This window comes from Dendrobates tinctorius, unplaced genomic scaffold (assembly GCF_039654945.1).
Source record: "Dendrobates tinctorius isolate UK_male_01 unplaced genomic scaffold, ASM3965494v1 ptg000073l, whole genome shotgun sequence".
NCBI classification, from domain to species: domain Eukaryota; kingdom Metazoa; phylum Chordata; class Amphibia; order Anura; family Dendrobatidae; genus Dendrobates; species Dendrobates tinctorius.
This window is the reverse complement of record NW_027361741.1, coordinates 34,150,088-34,172,855: the sequence shown is the minus strand read 5'-3', so window position 1 is coordinate 34,172,855 and position 22,768 is coordinate 34,150,088. Positions and strand designations below refer to the sequence as shown.

The following is a 22,768-nucleotide window of genomic DNA, read 5'->3' as shown; positions in this document are numbered from 1 at the left end:
ATATATAGGTGACTTGTGTGTGTGTGTGTGTGTATATATATATGTGTGTGTGTGTGTGTGTGTGTGTATATATATATATATATATATATATATATATATATTTATTATACATACACACACACACCAAAGACGGAGTGAATCTACTTGTTATATCCACAGGACAACTACTATGGATCTTTGATCATACGGACACACACTGAACTTACATAACACATATAGTGAGGGCAATTAAAGGGAACCTGTCAGGTCCCCCATGCCCTCCAACTCAGCAGCGTTCACCGATGTATGAGCCTTACCAGCCCTGTATAACGTAATTCAAATAAATAGATGCTTTAAATAACATGGGGGACCTGACAGGTTCCCTTTAACTTCCTGTCTCTCACTTTAGTTTAATAGTTATAGTTTGTTCTGTTTAGCAGCCTTAATTTTATTATTTAATCTGTGATAGAGCCATTATTTTCCTACTAGGTGCTTTTTAAATTTTTAGGTATTTGTAACAATGTAGTCAAATTGCTGCTTTTCAGCAGTTGTCTTTGGTGTATGGCATTGCCTCTTGAGCAGTTGTCTTTCTTATACTAAGGCTGTGTGCCCACGTTGTGTTTTTTGGGCTGTGTGCACACGTTGCGATTTTTAAGCGTTTTTGCCGCAATTTTCGTCGCGAAAACGCTTAAAAAAACACATACAGAAAGCACTCCATGCATTCCTATGGGACTCCTGTGCTAATGCTGCGATTTTTTTCCACGGCGGAATCGCATCGCGGAATAAAACTAAGCATGCTCATTCTTTTTGCGGAATCGCGGCAATTCCGCACCCATAGGAATGCATGAGATCCGCTTACTTCCCGCATGTGGCTATGCCCACCATGCACAAAGTGAGCAGCTCATGTGCGGATGGTACCCACGGTGTGGAGGAGAGGAGACTGTCCTCCAGGCCCTTGGTACCATACTCCTGTAAAAAAAAAATAAAAAAATCGGGTTATATTCACCTTCCGGTGTCCCGCACAGTCTTCCCGGGCCTTAGCGATGCTCCCATTCCCAGTAATGCTTTGCGAGACCTTTGATGACGTCACAGTCTCGAGATTACTGTAGCGGTCCCTATTCCTCGCGAGATCGCTACAGTATCGCAAGACTTTACGTCATCAAAGGTCTCGCAAAGCATTACTGGGAACGGAAGCGTCGCTGAGGCCCGGGAAGGCTGCGCGGGACGCCGGAAGGTGAATGTAACCCGATTTTTTTTTTATTTTTTTTTTATTTTTAACATTAGATCTTTTACTACTGATGCCGCATAGGCGGCCTCAATAGTAAAAAGTTGGTCACACTTGTCAAACACTATGTTTGACGAGTGTGACCAACCTGTCAATCACATTCCAAGCGATGCTTCAAATCACTTGGAAAGTGCTTGAATTTCGCACGGGAAAAATGCGAAAAAAAGTGCAAAAATCACGCAAAAACGCATAAAAAGACGCCAAGAAAAACCAGCACGTTTTTCCTGGGAAGAAGTGCGTTTTTTTTCTGCATACGTGGGTACATAGCCTTAAGCGTTTTTACCGCAGCGGAAACGCTTAAAAAATGCAAATAAACTGCACCCCCATGCAATCATATGGGATTCCACAGTTGCTGTGCCCATGCTGTGGATTTTTCCGCTGCGGAATCGCATAGTGGTAAAATCCGCAGCATGTTCATTATTTCCGCAGAATCGCAGCGATTCCAACGCCATAGGATTGCATTGAAACGCTCACTTTATTCACCATTGCCCACCATGTGTAAAGTGAGCTCTTCATATGCGGATGGTACCCAGGGTCTGGAGGAGAGGAGACTTAAAATAAAAAATAGGGATATATATACTCACCTTCTGGCGGCCCCCGTAGTCCTTCCCACCTCTCAGCCACGCTGCCAGCATCTTCCGTTCCCAGGGATGCTTTGCGGGAACCGTGACCGCTACGTCATCTGAGGTGATTCTTGCAATACATCCCTGGGAACGGAAGATGCTGGCAGAGTGGCTGAGAGGTGGGAGGATTCTGGGGGCCGCCAGAAGGTGAGTATATATCCCTATTTTTTTTTTTTATATTTTTAACATTCTATCTTTTACTATTGATGCTTCATAGGCATCCTGGTATGTATGGTCCCCTCATAATTTTCCTGGTTTGCATGGCCCCTTCATCCCTATCCTGGTATGCATGGCCCCCATCCCCATCCTGGTATGTATGGTCCCCTCATCCCTATCCTGGTATGCATGGTCCCCTAATCACTATTCTGGTATGCATGGCCTGGTCCCCTCATCCCCATCCTGGTATGCATGGCCGCCTCTTCCCTTTCCTGGTATATATGGTCCCCTCATCCCTGTCCTGGTATGCATGTCCCCCTCATCCCTATCCTGGTATGCATGGTCCCCTCATCCCCATCCTGGTATGCATGGCCCCCATCTCCATCCTGGTATGTATGGTCCCCTCATCACTATCCTGGTATGCATGGCCTGGTGTCAAGGGAGCGATTTAGGGAGGGCTAAATTAACCCTTCACGGTTGATCCAGTGATTTCCAAATTAATTCACAGGGCGTTGCTAGCAACTGGGAATGACCACACGGAGATGGGGGTCTCTGTACGGGAGGATCAAGGCAGATCACTAAGCCCCTGTATTTTAGTCACTTTAACCCTTCACAGGTGTCCAAAGAATTAAATTAGAAAAGCTTCAACACTTTTAAGGGTGGGCTTTGGACGGGCTACAGGACTCTAGTGTGTTATGCTGTTGAGACATTTGGAGGATAGGCGGGATAATGTATTGGAAATGTTGGAGCCACATAGGTTTATTCCCTCTTTCTAAAATTTTCTCAGCATCTGGTCCCTCCTATTAATCTGTCTCCACATCCTCCATGCACTCGGTAACTGCACTGAGATACCGGCTGATGACCGGGATCATGTAGCTTATTTGAAGTGCCCTATTTATTATAATGATGGCAGAACCATACCTGACAAGCACTTTATACCTACGGTCTCCCCATATTACCTTATAGATTGTAAGCTTGCGAGCAGGGCCCTCACTGCTCCTGTAAGTGTTGAACTTTGTGTTAATTTGTATTGTCTTTATTGTCTGTACATGTCCAGGCTTAATTGAAAAGTGCTGCGGAATATGTTGGCGCTATATAGGTAAAATTATTTTTCTTATAAAATGCAGGCTAGGCAGAAACCCATATGCCTACTAATTCATAAACAATAAACATGGTGGTTCTGCAAAAATTGGCTAAATGTGTCAGGGTGTACAAAATATGTCTATTTGGGATAACCCGTACCTTTTGGAATTTCGTCAGAAATTTAGGCTATCGATATCAGATCGGTGGCAGATCGACACACGGTACCCCCATTAATCAGCTGTTTCTGGTACCAACGGCAGCCGGATCTTATCAGTTGTGGAAATGAACAGCACTTGCCACAGCAGGGAGCTGCAGATCCACCACTATTCATTCAAATAGCGGCAGATGTGTAGTTTTGGCCGCGGCCACTGTGCAGATGACGGAGCTGTGCCATGAAGCTCCACAACTGACCACATCCTGCCGGTACTGGGAACTGCTGGTCACACCCACACTCATCAGATGTTGATAACCTAATCTAAGGATCAATGTAAATGTAGTGGACAACCACTTTAAAACAGATAACACAAGAGGGTGTTGACGTATGGCTTATCTCATAGGTCTTGAGTATTTTTAGTTAGGTCATAAGATGATTTTATACTTTTTCTTTACCCCAGGGTCCTCTCCTCTGTCTGCTCCTGCATTTTCTTTTGTTTTCCCCTTTCTGAAAATGGTTCTGATGGAGACCAGCAATAATAGCGAAGAGAATGAGGAACTACTAGTGGAAACGATGCATATAATCACCGTTCATTGCCAGCTACGGTCTTCCCAGAGTCAGGCTAAAGTTATTGATGAGGTGCGAAAATCTATTTACTGTGACTTGCGTGATTCCCATTGCATTTGGGCAGATTTACGTATGTGTTTTGTTTTTAGAACGGCCCGGAGTTGCTGCCTCGCACAGATATGTTCCTGCTACTAACTAGGGTGATAGGTACAGCTGCCCCAAGATTACAGGTGAGTGTGAACAGTACACTGATAAGTTGTCTAGTGGTTAACTCTCGCTAAAAGCAGTTTACTCTGTCGCCTCATTGGGGGACACAGAACCATGGGTGTTATGCTGCTGTCCACTAGGAGGCGACACTATGCATAATCTGAAAAAGATTAACTATGGCTCCTCCTCTGCAGTATACACCCCTGGACGGCGTTACCCTTCTCCAGTTTTTGCTTAGTGTCGCATAGAAGGCACACCTAAAAAATTTTTCTATTCTTTTTTTTCACTCCGTTTTTTTCCGACGGGATTACAGATGAAGAAAAGTGGGTCTTTTGTGAGACTCCCGGCATGCTCCTTCCTCGGTCCCCTATTACAGGGTGCCCAGTTGAGGCCGAGATGGCTTTTCCCCATGTCGCTCCTTTCCCAGTCCTTCGGGTGCTGGTTCGAAGTCGAGACCCCCCTCCTTCCCAAATTCTTTTTGGTTTCTGGGTTGAGGTCGAGGCGAGGATAAAGCCCCCTGATGGTGACAGCAGCACCCTCCCTAATCGCCCTCTGGGGGCATTAGTTTGAGACGCCTCAGGTAGGGTCTGTACAGGCAGCACTCTGCAGCTCTCAGCAGCATAGGCCAGCACAGCGGCTACATCCAGTGACCCCAGCCCAGCTGCGGGCTCCTTTCGGGGCCGGGGGGAGTGCAGGCAGGCATGGCACAATAGAGACACAGGGCTCCCTGCACCCCTCTCTGCGGCAGCACCAGCTCTGTCGTGCCTTAGAGGGGCCCCCCTTCCGCTTATAGCCCCACCGCTATCCTGCCTTTAGATCCGGGGGAGTCCGGTTCAGATCCGTCCCCCTCCTGGACTTTCGCGCCGGCCTGGAGTCTTTCTGGGCATCAGGCATCTAAAGGCATCTAATTTAGGCCGCGGCTTCGGCCTAGCTGAAGCTGCCGCCTCCTCTCCGCCCCCCGGATGACAAATATGACACTCTACAGTGTCATAGAGGGGGCGGATTGAAACAGTGCGCATTTTTTTCACAGCTCTGCCGCACTTTTTCAGCTCTCCACCCCCTTCTTCCCCTTCCTCTTCTTCTCAGCAGCCATTTCTGCTGCAGGACATCAGCAGGACCAGGCCAGCCAGTCTCCGGGGGGCACAGGACTGCGGATCTTTGGCGTTGGACCTAGGGGCACACTGGTGGGGTAAGATCACAGCTGGGGTTTTTTTACTTGGCTGTGAATCCATATTCCCTATTAGGCTCCCCTATAGGTTCCTCTGCATAGCCACCCCTGTTGGTCCTCTGCATAGCCAGCCCTTCTGCACTCTGTGCACTATGCCGGGCTCAAGGTCCAAGAAAACCAGGCAGGACTGCTTTTATGCATTCTGCACAGCCTGCAAAACCACTCTCCCCAGTGGCAGCACGTACCCGCACTGCCGGGACTGTCTCACTGGGTCAGAACCCCAAGAAGCCCCTACCAATGCTTCGGTGTCTGCTACCACGCCGGAATGGGCTACTCAGATGTCGCAATCTATGACGCAGTCTATAGATAACCTAACCTCCACATTGCTTTAGGCTCTGCAGGGTCATGCCTCGGCTATGAACATTACCCAGCAAAGGGAGAGCTTGACTCATGGACATGATGTCCCAGCCACATCCAGACGTAAGCAGACCCACAGGTCACGTTCATCTGCGTGATCCCATAGCACACGGTCATCCCCCTCTAGGGAGAGACACCGTAGTTCCAGGTCACCTAGACCTTCCCCTTCCAGAGACAGACAACGCAGATCTCCACAGCGATCCCCGACCACAGAAAACCTCCGCCCCAGTTCACCCACCAGGGGACGCCTCAGCGATAAACAAGATTCGGAAGGCATCTGTGACTCCGCCTGAGACGACGAAACGGAGGGATCCCAATTCCCCCTAGCAATACAGCGGTAGTTGAAGACGTAATCTCTTCCATCCATTGGGTGCTGGATATTTCTGATCCGCCCCCAGAGGCTCCAGAGCACAAGATTTCGTTTGAAGGTGTTCTAAAACCGCCTAAGGTCTTCTCTAATCACCCAGAATTTAAGGCGATCCTTAACAAGCAGTTCTCACAGCCTGAGAAGAAATTCTCCGCAAATATTTGGAGGCAAGATACCCCTTCTTGCAGAAGGACACCAAGGAATGGACAGATCCACCCGAAGTGGACCCCCCAGTCTCTAGACTAGCAGCACAGACCCTCCTCTCACTGCCAGATAGCTCAACCCTCAGGGACGCAGCAGGTAGAACGCATGGCTCGTTCAATTTTTGAGGCTGCAGGGGCCTCCCTGGCTCCCGCGTTTGCTTCAGTTTGGGCTGCCAAAGCCATTCTGGCTTGGGCCAAAAAATTACAAGATGGCCTCCAAGCACCAACCCCTGAGCTGTCGGACCAAGCGGTTCAAATAGCAGTTGTAGCAGATTACATGCTTTATGCAGCTATGGATTCAGCAAGGAGTGTAGCGGGGATAGCATCAAGCGCCATTACAATTCGGCGTATCCTCTGCGGGAATGGAAAGCGGACGCGGCTTCGAAGAAGTCCCTCACGCCCCTCCCGTACCTCAGTGGGCGGCTTTTCGGTGAAAAGTTGGACACAATGATATCAAACGCCACCGGGGTAAGAGTACCTCTCTCCCTCAACTAAAACCTAAACGCACTTACAAAAAGCGTAACCAAACACGAGTCCGATCCTTTCGGAATTCTTCGGGCTGTTCTGTCTCGCGCCCAGCACAAAATCGTAACCGTTGCCCACGCAGGGACAACTCACGGTCGACGCAAAGGCCGGACAAGACCTGGCAGCCAAAAGCAGGCCAGTCAAAGCCCAAAGGAGGAAAACCTCAGACTTTCTCCTCCTCATGACTCACAAACTCCGGAAGACACCCCACCTGTAGGCGGACAACTTTTGCTCTTTCAGCAAGTCTGGCTGCCTATTACAGAAGACAGGTGGGTCAGGGAATTAGTGTCTTCCGGATACAAGATAGAGTTCACTTCCAACCCACCGAACCGGTTCTTCCTCTCTGTTCCCCCCAAAACCGCCAGCCAAGGCTCGTGCCTTCCACCAAGCAGTTTCCTCCCTCCTTCAAGCAGGAGTCGTAGTACCGATTCCCGCGGCCGTGCGCTTCCGAGGGTTCTACTCCAATCTATTCGTAGTCCCCACGAAAGGAGGCAGCGTACAGCCCATATTGGATCTAAAACAACTCAACAAATATGTACGGGATCGTCATTTTCGCATGGAGTCCCTTTGGTCCATCATTGCGTCCATGGAGCAGGGAGAATATCTCGCCTCCATAGACATACAAGACGCATACCTGCATATACCGATTGCTCCCGCCCATCAGAGATTTCTCAGGTTCGCTATCAACCAGGCAGGACCACTACCAGTTCGTGGCTCTCCCGTTCGGACTCGCCACGGCTCCCAGAACGTTTACCAAGACCATGGCAGCCACCATGGACGTTCTACACTCCAGAGACATAGTAGTCGTTCCATACCTGGACGATCTCCTCATCAAGGCTTCCACCTTCAAGGACTGCGAGCTCAGCGTCTCAATCACAATCGACACTGAGTCTCTTGGGCTGGTTAGTCAACCTACAGAAGTCATCGACTACCCCGAGCCAGTCTCTGTCCTTCCTGGGGATGCTATTCGACACCTCCAGGGGCCTGGTGCTCCTTCCCAAGGACAAGGCACTGGCTCTCCGTCTAGGAGTCCGCATCCTCCTTCGCAGCCCCCCCCCCCCCCCCCCGATCTCTCCGGTTTGCCATGAGAGTCCTCGGCAGGATGGCAGCAACAATGGAAGCAGTCCCATTTGCCCAGTTTCACCTCAGGCCTCTTCAACTAGCCATTCTCAAGTCTTGGGACAGGAATCCTTTTTCCCTCGACGGGGAGTTCCAGCTAGTATCGTCAACCAGGAGGTCCCTGCTCTGGTGGCTCAAGCCAGCCTCACTCGCGAAGGGGAAATCCTTTCTCACAGGTCAATGGAAGGTCCTGACCACCAACGCGAGTCTGACAGGTTGGGGTGCGGTGCACTTACATCACAGGGCACAGGGCAAGTGGTCACCAGTGGAGTCGAACATGCCCATCAACATCCTGGAAATTCGTGCCATCCTCCTGGCGTTGAGAGCCTTTCGTCACTTACTGGCAGCCTCTCATATCAGAGTACAGTCTGACAATCCCACAACTGTGGCATATGTGAACCACCAAGGCGGGACACGCAGTACCCAGGCGATGAGAGAAGTGACACACATCCTCCACTGGGCGGAAGACACGGGGTAAGTACTCTCTGCGGTCCACATTCCGGGTGTGGACAACTGGGAAGCCGACTTCCTCAGCAGACAAGGAGTGGACTCGGGAGAGTGGTCTCTCCATCCCGAAATTTTTCGCCAGATCTGCCATCGCTGGGGGACCCCGGACGTGGACCTAATGGTATCCCATTTCAATGCCAAGGTCTCCAACTTCATGGCCAGAACACACGATCCGCGGTCGCTCGGAGCAGATGCCCTGGTTCAGGACTGGACCCAGTTCCAGCTTCTGTACATTTTTCCACCTCTCCCCCTGATATCCAAAGTGGTGAGGAAGATCAAACATGGAGTTCCAACCATCCTAATCGCGCCAGACTGGCCCAGACGTACATGGTACGCCAACATCGTACAACTTACAGCAGACGCCCCCTGGCGTCTCCCCGACCGTTCCGATCTTCTATCACAAGGCCCATTCTTCCACCAGAATTCAGGGGCTCTCAATTTGATGGCATGGCCCTTGAGACCTGGGTTCTAACTCAGGCAGGGCTCTCACCGGACGTCATTGGAACCATGATCAGGGCACGGAAGCCAGCCTCTGCCAAGATTTATTACCGTACCTGGAGAGCATTCTTTACCTGGTGCAAATCTCGCGACCAGATCCCACTCCCTTATTCTCTCCCCAAAGTGCTTGGTTTTCTCCTATCGGGTCTGGAGTCCAGACTGTCCCTGGGCTTGCTTAAGAGCCAGGTGTCAGCGCTCTCAGTTCTTTTTCAAAGATGCATTGCTAACAAGCCGCAAGTAAGGACTTTTCTTCAGGGGGTTTCCCGATTGGTTCCCCCCTACAGACGGCCACTAGAAACATGGGACCTCAACCTGGTCCTGACAGCATTGCAGGGACCTCCCTTCGAACCCATTAGGGGAGTCCCACTCCGCCTTCTATTCCAGAAGGTGGTCTTTCTGGTGGCAATCACCTCGCTACGCAGGGTGTCTGAACTGTCGGCACTCTCCTGCACACGGCCCTTCCTGGCTTTTCACCAGGACAAGGTAGTCCCCCAATGAGGCGACAGAGTAAAGAAGATTTTTGTATACTCACCGTAAAATCTCTTTCTCTTAGCCTCTAATTGGGGGACACAGCTCCCACCCTGTTGCCCTTATGGGCAGTTGTTACGGTTGAGTTCTCATATTGTCCTTTGAGCTCGTACATTGTGGCCTTCTTACAGGCATGGTTATGTTTTCTGTTATATTCCTCCTAATGCTTTTGCACAAAACTGGAGAAGGCTAACGCCGTCCAGGGGTGTATACTGCAGAGGAGGAGCCATAGTTAATCTTTTTCAGATTATGCATAGTGTCGCCTCCTAGTGGACAGCAGCATAACACCCATGGTTCTGTGTCCCCCAATTAGAGGCTAAGAGAAAGAGATTTTACAGTGAGTACACAAAAATCTCCTTGTTGTCTTCAGCTATTAACAAGGTTTATAAAGGCTCAAGGGAATTGGAATCCATATTGGTAAAAGACATTGCTTGTGTAACACTTGGTTGCAGGTCCTGGCTTCCAATGCCCTGACATCGCTATGCACTAGCAGTGGTGGAGGAATAGGCTGCACGTATGCCGAGCAGGAGGAGATTGATGTGTTACTTACGGCGCTACAGTCCTCCTGCTCCAGCGTACGAGATGCCGCTCTGCGGGTGAGTTGCTCCCACAGGAATATGCGTTTCTCTTTACTTTACACCCGTTGTTAGACCAGTGTTCATGATTGATTCTCGCATGTAATTTGTTCCCTGACTATATTATTCTGATGTAGGGATTAATGGAACTGGAGATGGTGTTACCAACACCGGATACTGATGACGTGAATGGACTTGCCTTGTTGCATCGGCTTTGGGTAATGAGATTTGATGTTGAAGCAGAAATAAAAGCACAAGCTGAAAGGTGAGACACTTTCTCCAGCGACTGTTTATTCATCCAGGGATGGCATAAAGCTGGATACTCCGAAACGCTGCCCCAGTGTTATTTCATGGGCAGTACTAGTATTTCCTAAAGCCGACATGTCAGGAGAGCTGACAAACCCTCTTACATTGCAGGGCAGCGCACAGTGAGGTCTTAGCAGTGTGAATACTAGTGGATTTTTTTGTCTCACAGATGTTGTTTGGACTTATATTTTGTTATTATTCTTTAGATTTTGGGAAACACTGGACTTGAATTTACGCCCTGACCTGTGTTCCTTACTAATTAAAGACATAATTCATCATGAAGATGCAATAAGACAGTCAGGAGCTGAGGCGCTTTCTCATGCAGTCGCCACGTATCGGCACCAGGCCTCTGAGGTCATGACGAAATTAATCCTGCTGTATCATGAGAAGCTTTATGTAAGTTTATGTTGGTGAAAACGAACAGCTTATTCCAGAAGAACAGAGCAGTAGAACGTGTAGGTATTCTAGGGCCATTCTGTGGAAAACAGGATATTCTTACTGAACCTTGGTGGGCTGAGAGGTTGCAGGCCTCAGAACGTGCGTGTATACATGTATGTCTACTTGACACGCCGCAGAAAAATGTGGCTAATCCACCCGCCACTAGGTTAAAGCCAGAAATTAGAAAATAAGACTATATTTGCGCTAATAGAAACATATTTTTATTGAGTCTTCCCAGTTTTCAGCCTTGTCACTCTTTTTGTCCACATGACCTGCAAATAGACTAAGCAACTCAACTCACACTCATGTGAACCCCCAACAACACTGGAAACCACAAAAGATAGCGATCATCAAGTAGTAAGCAATTAGGACATTTTATGGGGAAAAAAATTGTGGCGACTTCTTTAATTTTGTACTCTGTTATAGAGACCACCTCCTATACTTGATGCTTTGGGAAGAGTGATTTCAGAATCCCCTCCTGACCAATTTGAAGCAAGGTACTTGGATGTCTTTATATTTCCAGATACTTCTAAATATGTGACCAGAAAGTTATATTGTGTGTGTGTGTGTATATGTATGTGTGTATGTATATATATATATATTTCTCTATCGCTTCATTGGGGGACACAGAGACCATGGGTGTACGCTGCTGCCACTAGGAGGCTGACACTATGCACAAAAAAGGTTAGCTCCTCCGCAGTGTACACCCCACCGACCGGCAGGGAATTCCTCAGTTTAGCTTAGTGTCAGTAGGAGGTGGACACGGGTCTTTCATTAGACCCATATCTACCTCGATGTGCGTCGTTTCTTTTCAGGTTTTTCCGGAGGGATACAGTGTGAAGTCACAACTGTAGTCCCACAAAGAGACTATGAGTACGGTGTGTACTGCCACCCCGTATCCTCATAGCTCTCAGTGGCGGGACCACAGCTTAGCACGGGTGCATGCCAGCGATCCGGAGAGTCCTCGCCCCCCGCCTTCCACCCACTCGCCTACCAGAGCCTGTCGGTCGGGTGAGGCGCGGATACCACAAAAGACGCAGACAGCATGGGATACATCAGGTACCTTTATTGCAGACGGATCACAGGGTGAGTATGCAGTCCAAGTCGTGGCCCTCTGGCGGTTTCAGGAATCTTGGGAGTGGTCGCCAGGGGAGCACTGTAGGGTCTCTGCGCCGCCCGCGCCTCCCAACGGCCGCCGCATCCGTACAGGCCCCGGCTGTTGCACGGGCCTTGTTCTGCGCTTCCCCAACTCCTTCTTTCTTCGGCGTTCGGCGGGGGTAGCGCAGGAATCTAGCGGTGATAAGTAGGGAGGTGGCCGCGGCGATGCGAGACCTCCGCGCCGACCCGCGCTGACAGGCGACCACAGCCATTAATTTAGTCCCCGGCTTCATTTCGGGCCTTCTCTGACGTTGCGGCCACGCCCCCCGCTCTCATAGGCGGGCTTCTCTCCCGCCCGTTCTAGGACCGCCTCTCAGCCTGTGGTGGGCAGCGGGCGGTACCTTCCTTGGCTCAGCAGCTAGCTCCGCCCATCCTCGTGTGAAGGCACGCGTTTATCCACAGGCTGCCGCCATTTTCTCAGCCTGTCAGCCGGACACAGGGATCCCACGTTCTACTCTGCTGAGGCCTTGCTCCTTCAGACGAGCTGTGTATCAGCACTTTTGGGGACACCAGATCGTGAGTATCTCTGCAACTGCAGACTGACACCCTCCTCTGCCTTCTGTCCCCCAACCTTCCGGCATTTCTTCAGGGTCCTTCCTTTCTTCCTTCATTATGCCTAACTCTAAAGCTGAGCGTGGCCGCCCACCGGCCCACACGGGTTCTCTAGTCCAGTTCTTCGCTTGCGTCTGCGTGGACTGCAGCAATCCCATTCGGCATGACACGGTCCAGGAGCCATCTAATGCGCCACGTGAAAGCGAACCCCCCCCCCCCCATTCCTGGTTGGGACTCATCTTTCTCAATCTGTGGCAGACCTCACCAGGGTGTCTCAGTCCCTAGTAGCCGTCCTTGATAAGTTGCCTCCGGACCCTTCTGCAGGGTCCAGCAGGTCACATGAAGCTCCATCTGAGCCAGGCAGCAGAAGCCGCAAAAGACCCAGACAGGATCTCCGGCCGGGATCCCCTCCTGACCTCACATCCCCACATAGTCCTTCCCAGCAGTCGCCCTCCCGTGCCTCCTCACCCGAGTCAGGTGAAGCGTTCTCGGATGTGTCATCCGAAGAGATCTTAGAGCTGGATTCGGACCAGGACGCGGACATGAAGGTTACGGTACAGAACCTCATTGCTGCGATTAACCACACCTTCAAAATCTCAGACTTCCCTGCGAAATCCTCAGAACAGGAGGTTTTCGTTCAGACGGGCAGAAACACCTGCCAGGGTCTTCGCCTCCCACTCTAAGTTTGGCAAGATCCTTACCAGGGATAGAGAAAATCCGACCAGGCGATTTCAAAGAGGGAAGCGCCTCGGCGTGCTGTACCCGTCTGCCAAAGAGCTCACCGACAACTGGTCCGCTTCCCCCTCGGTAGACGCACCCGTGTCCAGACTGTCTAACAACACGGTCCTCCCGATTTCAGGTGTGGCGTCACTAAAGGATTCTAATGATAGAATTATAGAATCTTTAGCAAAGCCAACATTCAAAGCGGCTGCAGCGGTGCTAAGCCCAGCCTTCGCTTCATCTTGGGTAGCGAAGGCCATAGCCACTTGAGCAGAGGATCTCCGCCAGGGCATCCTAGATAAGGCCCAACCAGAGCAATTGGCTGAACTAGCCAACCAGATCTCCCATGCAGGGGATTATCTGCTCTCGGCCTCCTTGGATGCCGCGTCTTGCGCAGTCCAGGCGTATAGCAACCTTGTGGCAATCCGACGTACAATTTGGCTCAAGGCTTGGCAGGCGGATTTGTCTTCGAAAAAGTCCCTTACCAATCTGCCTTTTCAGGGAGCGCGTCTCTTCGGGTCCCAGCTGGACCAGATTATTAAAGACGCCACTGGAGGCACGAGTTCCCTCCTCCCTCAGTCTAAACCTCGCAGACCTCCGCTAAGACGTCAGTTTCGGCCCTTTCGGTCTTTCCGCCGTTTCAATACAGCAGACAATTCCTCTAACCAACAGAGAGCGCAGGCACGCCTTCAGACCCACTCCCTCCCGGCGATCTCACTCCTCCCAGGGCAGATCCTCCAGATCTGGACGGTCCACATCAGCATGACTATCAACGAACTCCCGAGGGTCCCTCCCAATTGGGAGGTCAACTCCTCTTCTTCAGAGACTCCTGGCTTGCTTCAGTAGAGGACGCTTGGGTCAGGGAAGTTGTATCATCAGGATACAAGATAGAGTTCGTTTGTCGTCCCCGGGATCGTTTCTTCGAGTCCCGACCTCCAAAAGATCCTGCCTTAGTTCCAGGGTTCTTTGCGTCCATCGCCTCTCTCCTCAGTTCCGGAGTGATTGTGCCCGTTCCCGAATCAGAACCTTTCACAGGGTTTTATTCAAACCTGTTTGTGGTGCCGAAAAAAGGCAGTACAGTTCGCCCCATCTTGGACCTCAAGTTACTCAACAAGAGAGTCCGACTGCGTCATTTTCGAATGGAGTCTCTTCGGTCGGTAATCGCTTCCATGGAGACGCAGGAGTGCATGCGTTCAATAGACATTCAAGATGCCTATCTACATGTTCCCATATTCTCCGGCCATCAGAAATTCCTGCGTTTTGCGATTCGCCAGGAGCATTACCAGTTTGTTGCACTGCCGTTCGGTCTCGCCACCGCACCCAGAGTATTTACAAAGATCATGGCGGCGTTGATGGCCTTGTTAAGAATCAGAGGTCTCGTTCTTTTTCCGTACCTCGACGACATTCTGATCAAAGCTCCATCCTTTCATCAAGCTCACCACAGTCTTACCATCGTCCTCGACACCTTGTCCAATATCGGGTGGCTCATCAACAAAAAGAAGTCCTGCCTTGTTCCGACACAACGCCTTGTGTTTCTGGGTCTATTGTTCGACACTCGTCGATCGAGGGTTTTTCTCCCACGAGAAAAGATTTGCTCCCTGCAGCAGGATGTACGATCGCTGCAGATCATACGACTTCCGTCTCTCCGGACAACCATGAAAGTCCTGGGAAAGATGGTGGCGGCGACAGAGGCGGTTCCCTTTGCCCAATTTCACTCCAGACCCCTCTCCAACACGCCATCCTGTCTCAGTGGAACAGGTCTGTTCTTTCCCTGGACCTCCCATTTCGTCTTTCATACCGGGTCAAGCAGTCCCTCAATTGGTGGCTGACGTCTCCTCTCATCTCCCTAGGACGGTCATTCCTTCCCATCCACTGGCAGATTGTGACAACGGATGCCAGCCTCCTCGGCTGGGGGGCAGTGTTCCGTAATCACACTGTTCAGGGTCGATGGTCGACTCAGGAGTCAGCTCTGCCGATCAACGTCCTCGAGATACGAGCGATTTATCGGTCTCTCATTCACTGGGAAAGTCTTCTCAGGGGCCTGCCTATCCGGATTCAGACAGACAATGCCACAGCGGTGGCATATGTCAACCGCCAGGGGGGGACACGGAGTGTCTCAGCCCTGGCAGAAGTGTCCAAGATTCTTCATTGGGCAGAGCTTTCAGTCCCGGCAATATCCGCGGTGCACATCACCGGCGTGGACAACTGAGCCGCCGATTTTCTCAGCCGCAAGGGTCTCGCAGCGGGAGAGTGGTCCCTACATCCGGAGGTATTTCTTCAGCTTTGCCGTCATTGGGGAACCCCGGACGTAGACCTACTAGCTTCTCGCCTCAACAGGAAAGTTCCACAGTTTGTATCCAGAGCTCAAGATCCTCTCGCAGTGGGCGCTGACGCTCTGGCCATTCCTTGGTCGCAGTTCGAGCTACCCTACCTATTCCCTCCCCTGCCTCTTCCCAGACTGTTGAAGAAAATCAAGGCCGAAGGAATTCCAGTCATTCTCATCGTCCCGAATTGGCCCAGAAGGTCTTGGTTCGCGGACATCGTCAACCTTCTCGCGGACGCCCCCTGGAAGCTTCCAGACAGGGCAGATCTGCTGTCTCAAGGTCCGATTTGCCACCCCAATTCTCGGCCGCTCAATTTAACGGCGTGGCTGTTGAAACCGAGGTTTTGAAGCGATCAGGCTTTTCGGATCGAGTTATTCATGCTATGATCCGGGCCAGAAAGCCATCGTCTTCCAAAATTTATTACCGTACCTGGAAGGCCTATTTCACTTGGTGCGAGTCCAACGACATTCCGCCCATTTTTCGCTCCCTTCTGTCCTGGCGTTTCTTCAGGCAGGGCTTGATGCAGACCTTGCCCTCAGCTCTTTAAAAGGTCAAGTTTCGGCGCTGTCCATTTTATTTCAGAAGACGTCAAGACCTTCCTTCAAGGAGTGGCTCATACGGCTCCTCCGTACCGAGCGCCCATAGATCCTTGGGATCTTAATCTGGTTCTTGAGGCTCTGCAAGGTCCTCCCTTTGAACCTCTCAGGGAAGTTTCCCTAGCCCTCCTTTCATGGAAAGTAGCCTTCCTAGTAGCCGTCACCTCCATCAGGAGCGTGTGTCGGAATTGGCGGCCCTCTCTTGCCGCTCTCCTTTCTTGGTACTCCACCAGGACAAGGTAGTTCTGCGGCCTCCGCCCTCTTTCCTTCCTAAAGTGGTGTCCACTTTCCAACTGAATGAGGATATTGTTCTCCCGTCCTTTTGTCCGGGTCCAACTCATCCTCGGGAGCGCTCCTTGAACAAGCTGGACTTGGTCAGGGCGATGAAGGTCTACCTAGCTAGGACGACTTCTTTGCGGAAGACAGACTCTCTCTTCATCATTCCAGATGGAGCGCGGAAAGGTCAGCCGTCCTCTAAGGCTACCATTGCTCGCTGGATCACATGGGCAATTTTGGAGGCCTACCGGGTCAAACATCGATTGGCCCCTCCGGGAATTGGAGCTCACTCTACCCGGGCAGTGAGTGCCTCCTGGGCGGTGCGCCACAGAGCCTCCGCGCTGCAGCTTTGCAAAGCTGCAACCTGGTCATCGGTTCACACATTTGTGAAATTCTACAAGGTCCACACCTACGCTTCGGCGGATGCCAGCCAAGGTAGAAGGATCCTGCAGGCAGCGGTGGTGAGTCCGCAGGCCTGATGGAAGTTTGTTTTCCCGCCCCAGGGACTGCTTTGGGACGTCCCATGGTCTCTGTGTCCCCCAATGAAGCGATAGAGAAAACAGGATTTTTGGGTTGCTTACCGTAAAATCTGTTTCTCGGAGCCTTCATTGGGGGACACAGCACCCTCCCATTTTCTACAACTCCTGTTCTTATGTTGTTTGTTAGTTACAGTTGAGTTGTCTGTTCTGTTTTTCAATTTATTCTGTTACTTCTCCTACTGCTTTCTCACTAACTGAGGAATTCCCTGCCGGTCGGTGGGGTGTACACTGCGGAGGAGCTAACCTTTTTTGTGCATAGTGTCAGCCTCCTAGTGGCAGCAGCGTACACCCATGGTCTCTGTGTCCCCCAATGAAGGCTCCGAGAAACAGATTTTACGGTAAGCAACCCAAAAATCCTGTTATGTGTGTGTGTATATAATAAATAAATATATATATATATATATATTTATGTACACACAAAAGAATGCACAATATATGTCTGTCTTTATATTTATATATGTTTTTATTTTGTTCCAATGCTTTCTTTCCCCATGTTAGGTGTGGAGTAGCTCTGGCATTGAACCAGCTTGCTCAGTATTTAGACAGTTCCGAAGTTAAGCCTCTTTTCCAGTTCTTTGTCCCTGATGCACTTAATGATCGTCACCCTGATGTAAGAAAATGCATGCTGGATGCTGCCATGTCTGCACTAAACACACATGGAAAGGTGAGGTTGTGGACTAAATGTCTGGATTTTGTACTGTTGCTGGTAGTATTTGGGTGTGTATTTAGCAGACTGTGTTAATAATCCCTTTCATTTTGTTAAGTCCTGCGTGACATATTTGGTTGTATGTTATGGGTTTTTTTTGTATTTTCAAAATTGATTAGCAAAAACAAGTTAAACGTAATCCCATTCATTAAATTTGTGGTAAAATATGCCATTTTTTTCAGGATAGTGTTGGCTCTTTATTGCCAGTGTTTGAAGAATTTTTGAAAAATGCTCCAAATGATGCCAGCTATGATGCGGTTCGACAAAGCGTTGTCATTCTTATGGGGTCCCTGGCAAAGCACTTGGACAAAAGTGATCCTAAAGTTAAACCAATTGTGGCCAAACTCATTGCTGCGCTCTCTACTCCATCACAGCAGGTCTTCTTTTCTTACCAGTCTTTGTATTGTGCACTTTTCTGTCTGTACAGTCTTCATTGATATCTCGACTTGGTCGTATTCCTGCGCAGGTTCAGGAATCTGTAGCCAGCTGTCTGCCACCCTTAGTGCCAGCTATCAAGGAGGATGCTGGTAGTATGATCCAGAAGCTTATGACCCTTCTTCTAGAGTCTGATAAATATGCCGAACGTAAAGGTGCAGCTTATGGACTTGCAGGGCTAGTAAAGGGATTGGGAATTCTTTCCCTGAAGCAGCAAGAAATGATGACCACCTTAACAGAGGCTATTCAAGATAAAAAGAATTTCCGGCGCCGGGAGGGTAAGAAGGATTTTTCTTTAAATTTTTTCCAAGACTCAATGTATCAAGGTTTTTAATACTGTTGTTTTTCTCCTTTCCCAGGGGCTTTGTTTGCCTTTGAGATGCTCTGCAATATGCTTGGGAAGTTATTTGAGCCATATGTGGTTCATGTGTTACCCCATCTCCTCCTGTGCTTTGGTGATGGAAACCAATATGTGCGAGAGGTAGCTGGTGACCAGACAGGAATGTGTAAAATATTGTTAATTCTATTACTTGTTAAATAAATATATTATATTTGTTCTTGTTTTAGGCTGCAGACGAATGTGCTAAGGCAGTAATGAGTAATCTGAGTGCCCACGGTGTGAAGCTTGTATTGCCGTCACTTTTGGTGGCGCTAGAAGAAGAATCCTGGAGAACCAAAGCTGGTAATTTTCTACATGTCATTTTTAGCTAGTTATGACGGAGCCAAGATCTGTGGGATTTCCACAGCCATCTGCCACTCTATTTGCTGTGTTATTTTTCTATGTCGGGTGTGTGAATCATTGAGAGCTGACTAGTTCAGTCCTGATGGTGATTTTTCTGTTTCGGTTGCTTGCTTTAAGGATCTGTGGAGTTATTAGGCGCCATGGCGTACTGTGCTCCAAAGCAGCTGTCATCTTGTCTGCCAAACATCGTGCCCAAACTCACTGAAGTGCTTACCGACTCTCACGTTAAGGTGCAGAAAGCCGGTCAGCAAGCCTTGCGCCAGATCGGCTCAGTAATTCGAAATCCAGAAATTCTTGGTGAGTGGAGTGTTATTATGCAAATTTTATTCATTCAAAGTAAGCTTGTCCGTTTTTTTCAACCAGTCATATTTTTTTTTTTTTTCTTTTTTTAAGCGATCTGTCCGGTATTGCTGGATGCTCTTACAGATCCCTCAAGGATGACACAGAAGTGCCTACAAACCTTGCTCGATACAAAGTTTGTACATTTCATTGATGCACCCTCTTTAGCCTTGATTATGCCCATAGTACAGCGGGCATTCCAGGATCGCTCCACAGATACTAGGAAAATGGCGGCCCAGATTATCGGAAACATGTACTCTCTTACTGACCAGAAGGTAGTCGCTTTATTTCAGGTTATTCTAAACAATGGTGGGCAGAAATAGTGCAATGTATCAGAAAGTGTTATACTTTTTGTGTGTCCTTTTATATTGTGACATGAGTTGTAAATTTTTCACTGTTTTACCAAGCGCTGAAGATGACTGTGTGTATGAACTGAAATGAGTTTATATACATTTGCATACACGACTGATGTCATTTTTTGTGTTCAGGATCTGGCGCCATACCTCCCAAGTGTCATACCTGGACTTAAGGCATCTTTGATAGACCCTGTTCCTGAAGTAAGTTTTCTGGGATATTTGGTATTGATACCCTTATATAATAATCTGATCTAAACACTATACTGATACTGTGTTATCACTGGTCAGGTTCGCACTGTGGCTGCTAAGGCATTGGGTGCAATGGTGAAGGGAACAGGGGAGTCGTGCTTCCAGGATTTGCTGCCTTGGCTGATGGACACCTTAGCGTCCGACTACAGTTCAGTGGATCGTTCGGGTGCAGCTCAAGGTAAGCATTGTAGCTAGTGATGAGCGCAAGTGCTCGTTACTCGAGTTTGCCAAGGGTGCTCGGGTATGCACTGAATATCGCGGGTGCTTGAGTGACATGTTCGTGTCCCTGCACCTTCATGTTTTGCAGGCAATCCTGCATGTTTTGTGGCTGTCTAACGGCCGCAAAACGTGGGCGCTGGGATGCGAACATGTTGCTCGATATTCGGTGCATACCTGAGCACCCTCGGCAAGCTCGAGTAACAAATACTTGTACTAATCACTGATTGTAGCATATCATGATGTACGCCATGTATAGAATGTTGTAAAATAAATTTTATGTTAGTAAAACATTGAAATTACTGGAATGCTAGTGGCGTTTACAGTTTTAGTGAATAAGGTATTAGATTATATAGGATGTGATAATTATGTGATTCTATGACTTAATTTGATGTAAGAAAATAACATCAATTTATGCTTGTCATGTCTTTCAGGTCTCTCTGAAGTGATGGCGGGATTAGGTGTTGAGAAGCTTGAAAAACTGATGCCAGAAATAGTATCAACAGCCAGCAAAGTAGATATTGCTCCCAACGTCCGTGATGGTTATATAATGATGTTCATTTACCTGCCAATTACTTTTGGAGACAAATTCACACCTTACGTTGGGCCAATCATACCCTGTATTCTAAAGGTAGGGTCCCTTCTATGTCGTAAATGAGATGGGGCTTTTTTTTTTTTTTGAGGGGGGGGGTGACTGTTTACTTTTTCTAAGTTAAAAATTCTCATTGCAGGCTCTGGCTGATGAAAATGAGTTTGTGCGTGACACAGCCTTGCGTGCTGGTCAAAGAATAATCACCATGTACGCCGAGACAGCTATTGCTCTTCTCCTGCCACAGTTGGAGCAGGGCCTGTTTGATGACCTATGGAGAATTCGGTAAATTTAGTGTGAATTCCTAACTGACCACAAGTGGCATGTATAATATGTTGTCACATAAACCATCCCGTATGTTCTTTTCACTATCAGATTCAGCTCTGTCCAGCTTCTTGGTGACCTTCTATTTCATATATCTGGAGTGACTGGTAAAATGACAACAGAAACGGCTTCCGAAGATGACAACTTTGGGACGGCTCAGTCCACAAGGGTAAAGTACAGTTGCCTTGACACGTCTGATTTCCACACGTGTTTCCTAAAAGATGTTCAATGTAACATTTTTACTTACTACCATTTTTTTAGGCCATCATTTCTGCCCTTGGAGCTGAAAGAAGAAACCGTGTTCTTGCTGGATTGTACATGGGACGCTCAGACACCCAGCTAGTAGTTCGGCAGGCTTCTCTTCACGTTTGGAAGATAGTGGTTTCAAACACACCACGCACCCTTAGAGAAATCCTGCCTACTCTCTTTGCATTACTGCTGGGATTCCTAGCCAGTACTTGTGCAGACAAGAGAACGGTGAGCGCCTTTGAAAGTCTGTGTCCTTAATGATAAAATATATAATGTATGATGTGCTGAATAAAGCTTTTGTTGCCTTAGATTGCTGCAAGAACGCTTGGAGACCTTGTCCGAAAACTTGGGGAAAAAATACTTCCAGAGATCATTCCAATTTTGGAAGATGGTCTTCGGTCTGATAAGAGTGACGAAAGGCAGGGTGTGTGTATAGGCTTGAGTGAGATTATGAAATCAACGAGCAGAGATGCCGTAAGTTTATCTTCTGTACCTTCTTTACTATTAATATTTCAAATTTCCTCTGGGATGGCAATAATGGGCACAGTAAAGAGAAAAAAAAAAAAGTTACCAGCATCTGTCCATTTTTTTTTTATTTGCATGGACACACTTGGCTATCAGCAGTAAACTTGAAGTTTCTGTCCAGTTACTATTTATTCTTTTACTACTTACAGGTTCTCTTTTTCTCTGAGTCCCTTGTTCCGACTGTGAGAAAAGCATTATGCGATCCCCTTGAAGAAGTTCGAGAGGCTGCAGCCAAGACCTTTGAGCAGTTGCACTCTACTGTTGGTCACCAAGCCCTGGAGGACATATTGCCATATTTACTAGACCAGTTGGTAAGCAAAATTCAAATGAGTTACTGACCTTAAAGGGGTCGTCCAGCCTAAACGGACAAGTCTGCAGTCACTCTCAGTGATTGCAGACTTTTGAATCTCTTCAGCGCATGCACAGTTCACCGCGAGGATTCGCCGGTTTCTGAGCCTGGAATGTCGGTGATGTGTTTGCTATGCATGCTCCCGGGCAGAAGCCATCTAGTGGACGCAGCCTCGCTCCACACAGAGTGGCTGCAGACTTTTAGTTTTAGACTGAACAACCCCTTTACAAGCAGTCCAGCTTTTTAAAATCCAAAGCTATTATTATTATAATACATTTATATAGCGCCATTTATTCCATGGCGCTTTAAATGTAAAAAGGGGAAATATAGACAGGTACAATAAACATGTGTAAAACAAGGGACACACAAGTACAGAAGGAGAGAGGACCCTGCCCGCAAGGGCTCACAGTCTACAGGGATGGGTGAGGATACACTAGAGGGTAGAGCTGGTTGTGCGGTGGTTCAGTAGACAGGATCATTGCAGGCTGTAGACTTGTCGGAACAGGTGGGTCTTCAAGTTCTTCTTGAAGGCTTCCGTTGTTAGTGAGTCTGATGTGTTGGGGTAGAGAGTTCGAGTATGGGGGAAGCGCGGGAGAAGTCTTGTATGCGGTATGTAAAAACATACTAATGGCATTAAAGAAAAAATTCTAAAGTACTGAACATCCTAATGAGCACTGTTGGGGCCTTAATCTAGAAGTGGAAAGAACGTCATTTCATCATAAGCCAGCCATGACCTGGTGCTCCCAGTAAGATTTAGACAGCAAAGTAAAAAGAACTATCAGAAGAATGGTCCAAGAGCCAAGGACCACTAGTGGAGAG

The 22,768-nt window shown here is 48.7% G+C and overlaps 1 protein-coding gene across 1 annotated transcript in view; it reads left to right on the top strand.

The window, feature by feature from the left end:
- The window catches only part of GCN1 (GCN1 activator of EIF2AK4), a 135,103-nt gene that overhangs the window by 73,171 nt on the left and 39,164 nt on the right, over window positions 1-22,768 (top strand). The window contains exons 26-46 of the mRNA XM_073582731.1: window positions 3,741-3,919; window positions 3,997-4,077; window positions 9,839-9,982; window positions 10,099-10,226; window positions 10,474-10,663; window positions 11,132-11,202; window positions 17,369-17,534; window positions 17,759-17,953; window positions 18,043-18,289; window positions 18,371-18,492; window positions 18,579-18,693; window positions 18,871-19,050; window positions 19,147-19,367; window positions 19,581-19,649; window positions 19,737-19,875; window positions 20,348-20,544; window positions 20,645-20,787; window positions 20,878-20,995; window positions 21,088-21,303; window positions 21,385-21,549; window positions 21,750-21,911. Of these exons, the coding sequence (XP_073438832.1) occupies window positions 3,741-3,919; window positions 3,997-4,077; window positions 9,839-9,982; window positions 10,099-10,226; window positions 10,474-10,663; window positions 11,132-11,202; window positions 17,369-17,534; window positions 17,759-17,953; window positions 18,043-18,289; window positions 18,371-18,492; window positions 18,579-18,693; window positions 18,871-19,050; window positions 19,147-19,367; window positions 19,581-19,649; window positions 19,737-19,875; window positions 20,348-20,544; window positions 20,645-20,787; window positions 20,878-20,995; window positions 21,088-21,303; window positions 21,385-21,549; window positions 21,750-21,911 (3,248 nt within the window). The remainder of the gene's footprint in view (window positions 1-3,740; window positions 3,920-3,996; window positions 4,078-9,838; window positions 9,983-10,098; window positions 10,227-10,473; window positions 10,664-11,131; window positions 11,203-17,368; window positions 17,535-17,758; window positions 17,954-18,042; window positions 18,290-18,370; window positions 18,493-18,578; window positions 18,694-18,870; window positions 19,051-19,146; window positions 19,368-19,580; window positions 19,650-19,736; window positions 19,876-20,347; window positions 20,545-20,644; window positions 20,788-20,877; window positions 20,996-21,087; window positions 21,304-21,384; window positions 21,550-21,749; window positions 21,912-22,768) is intronic.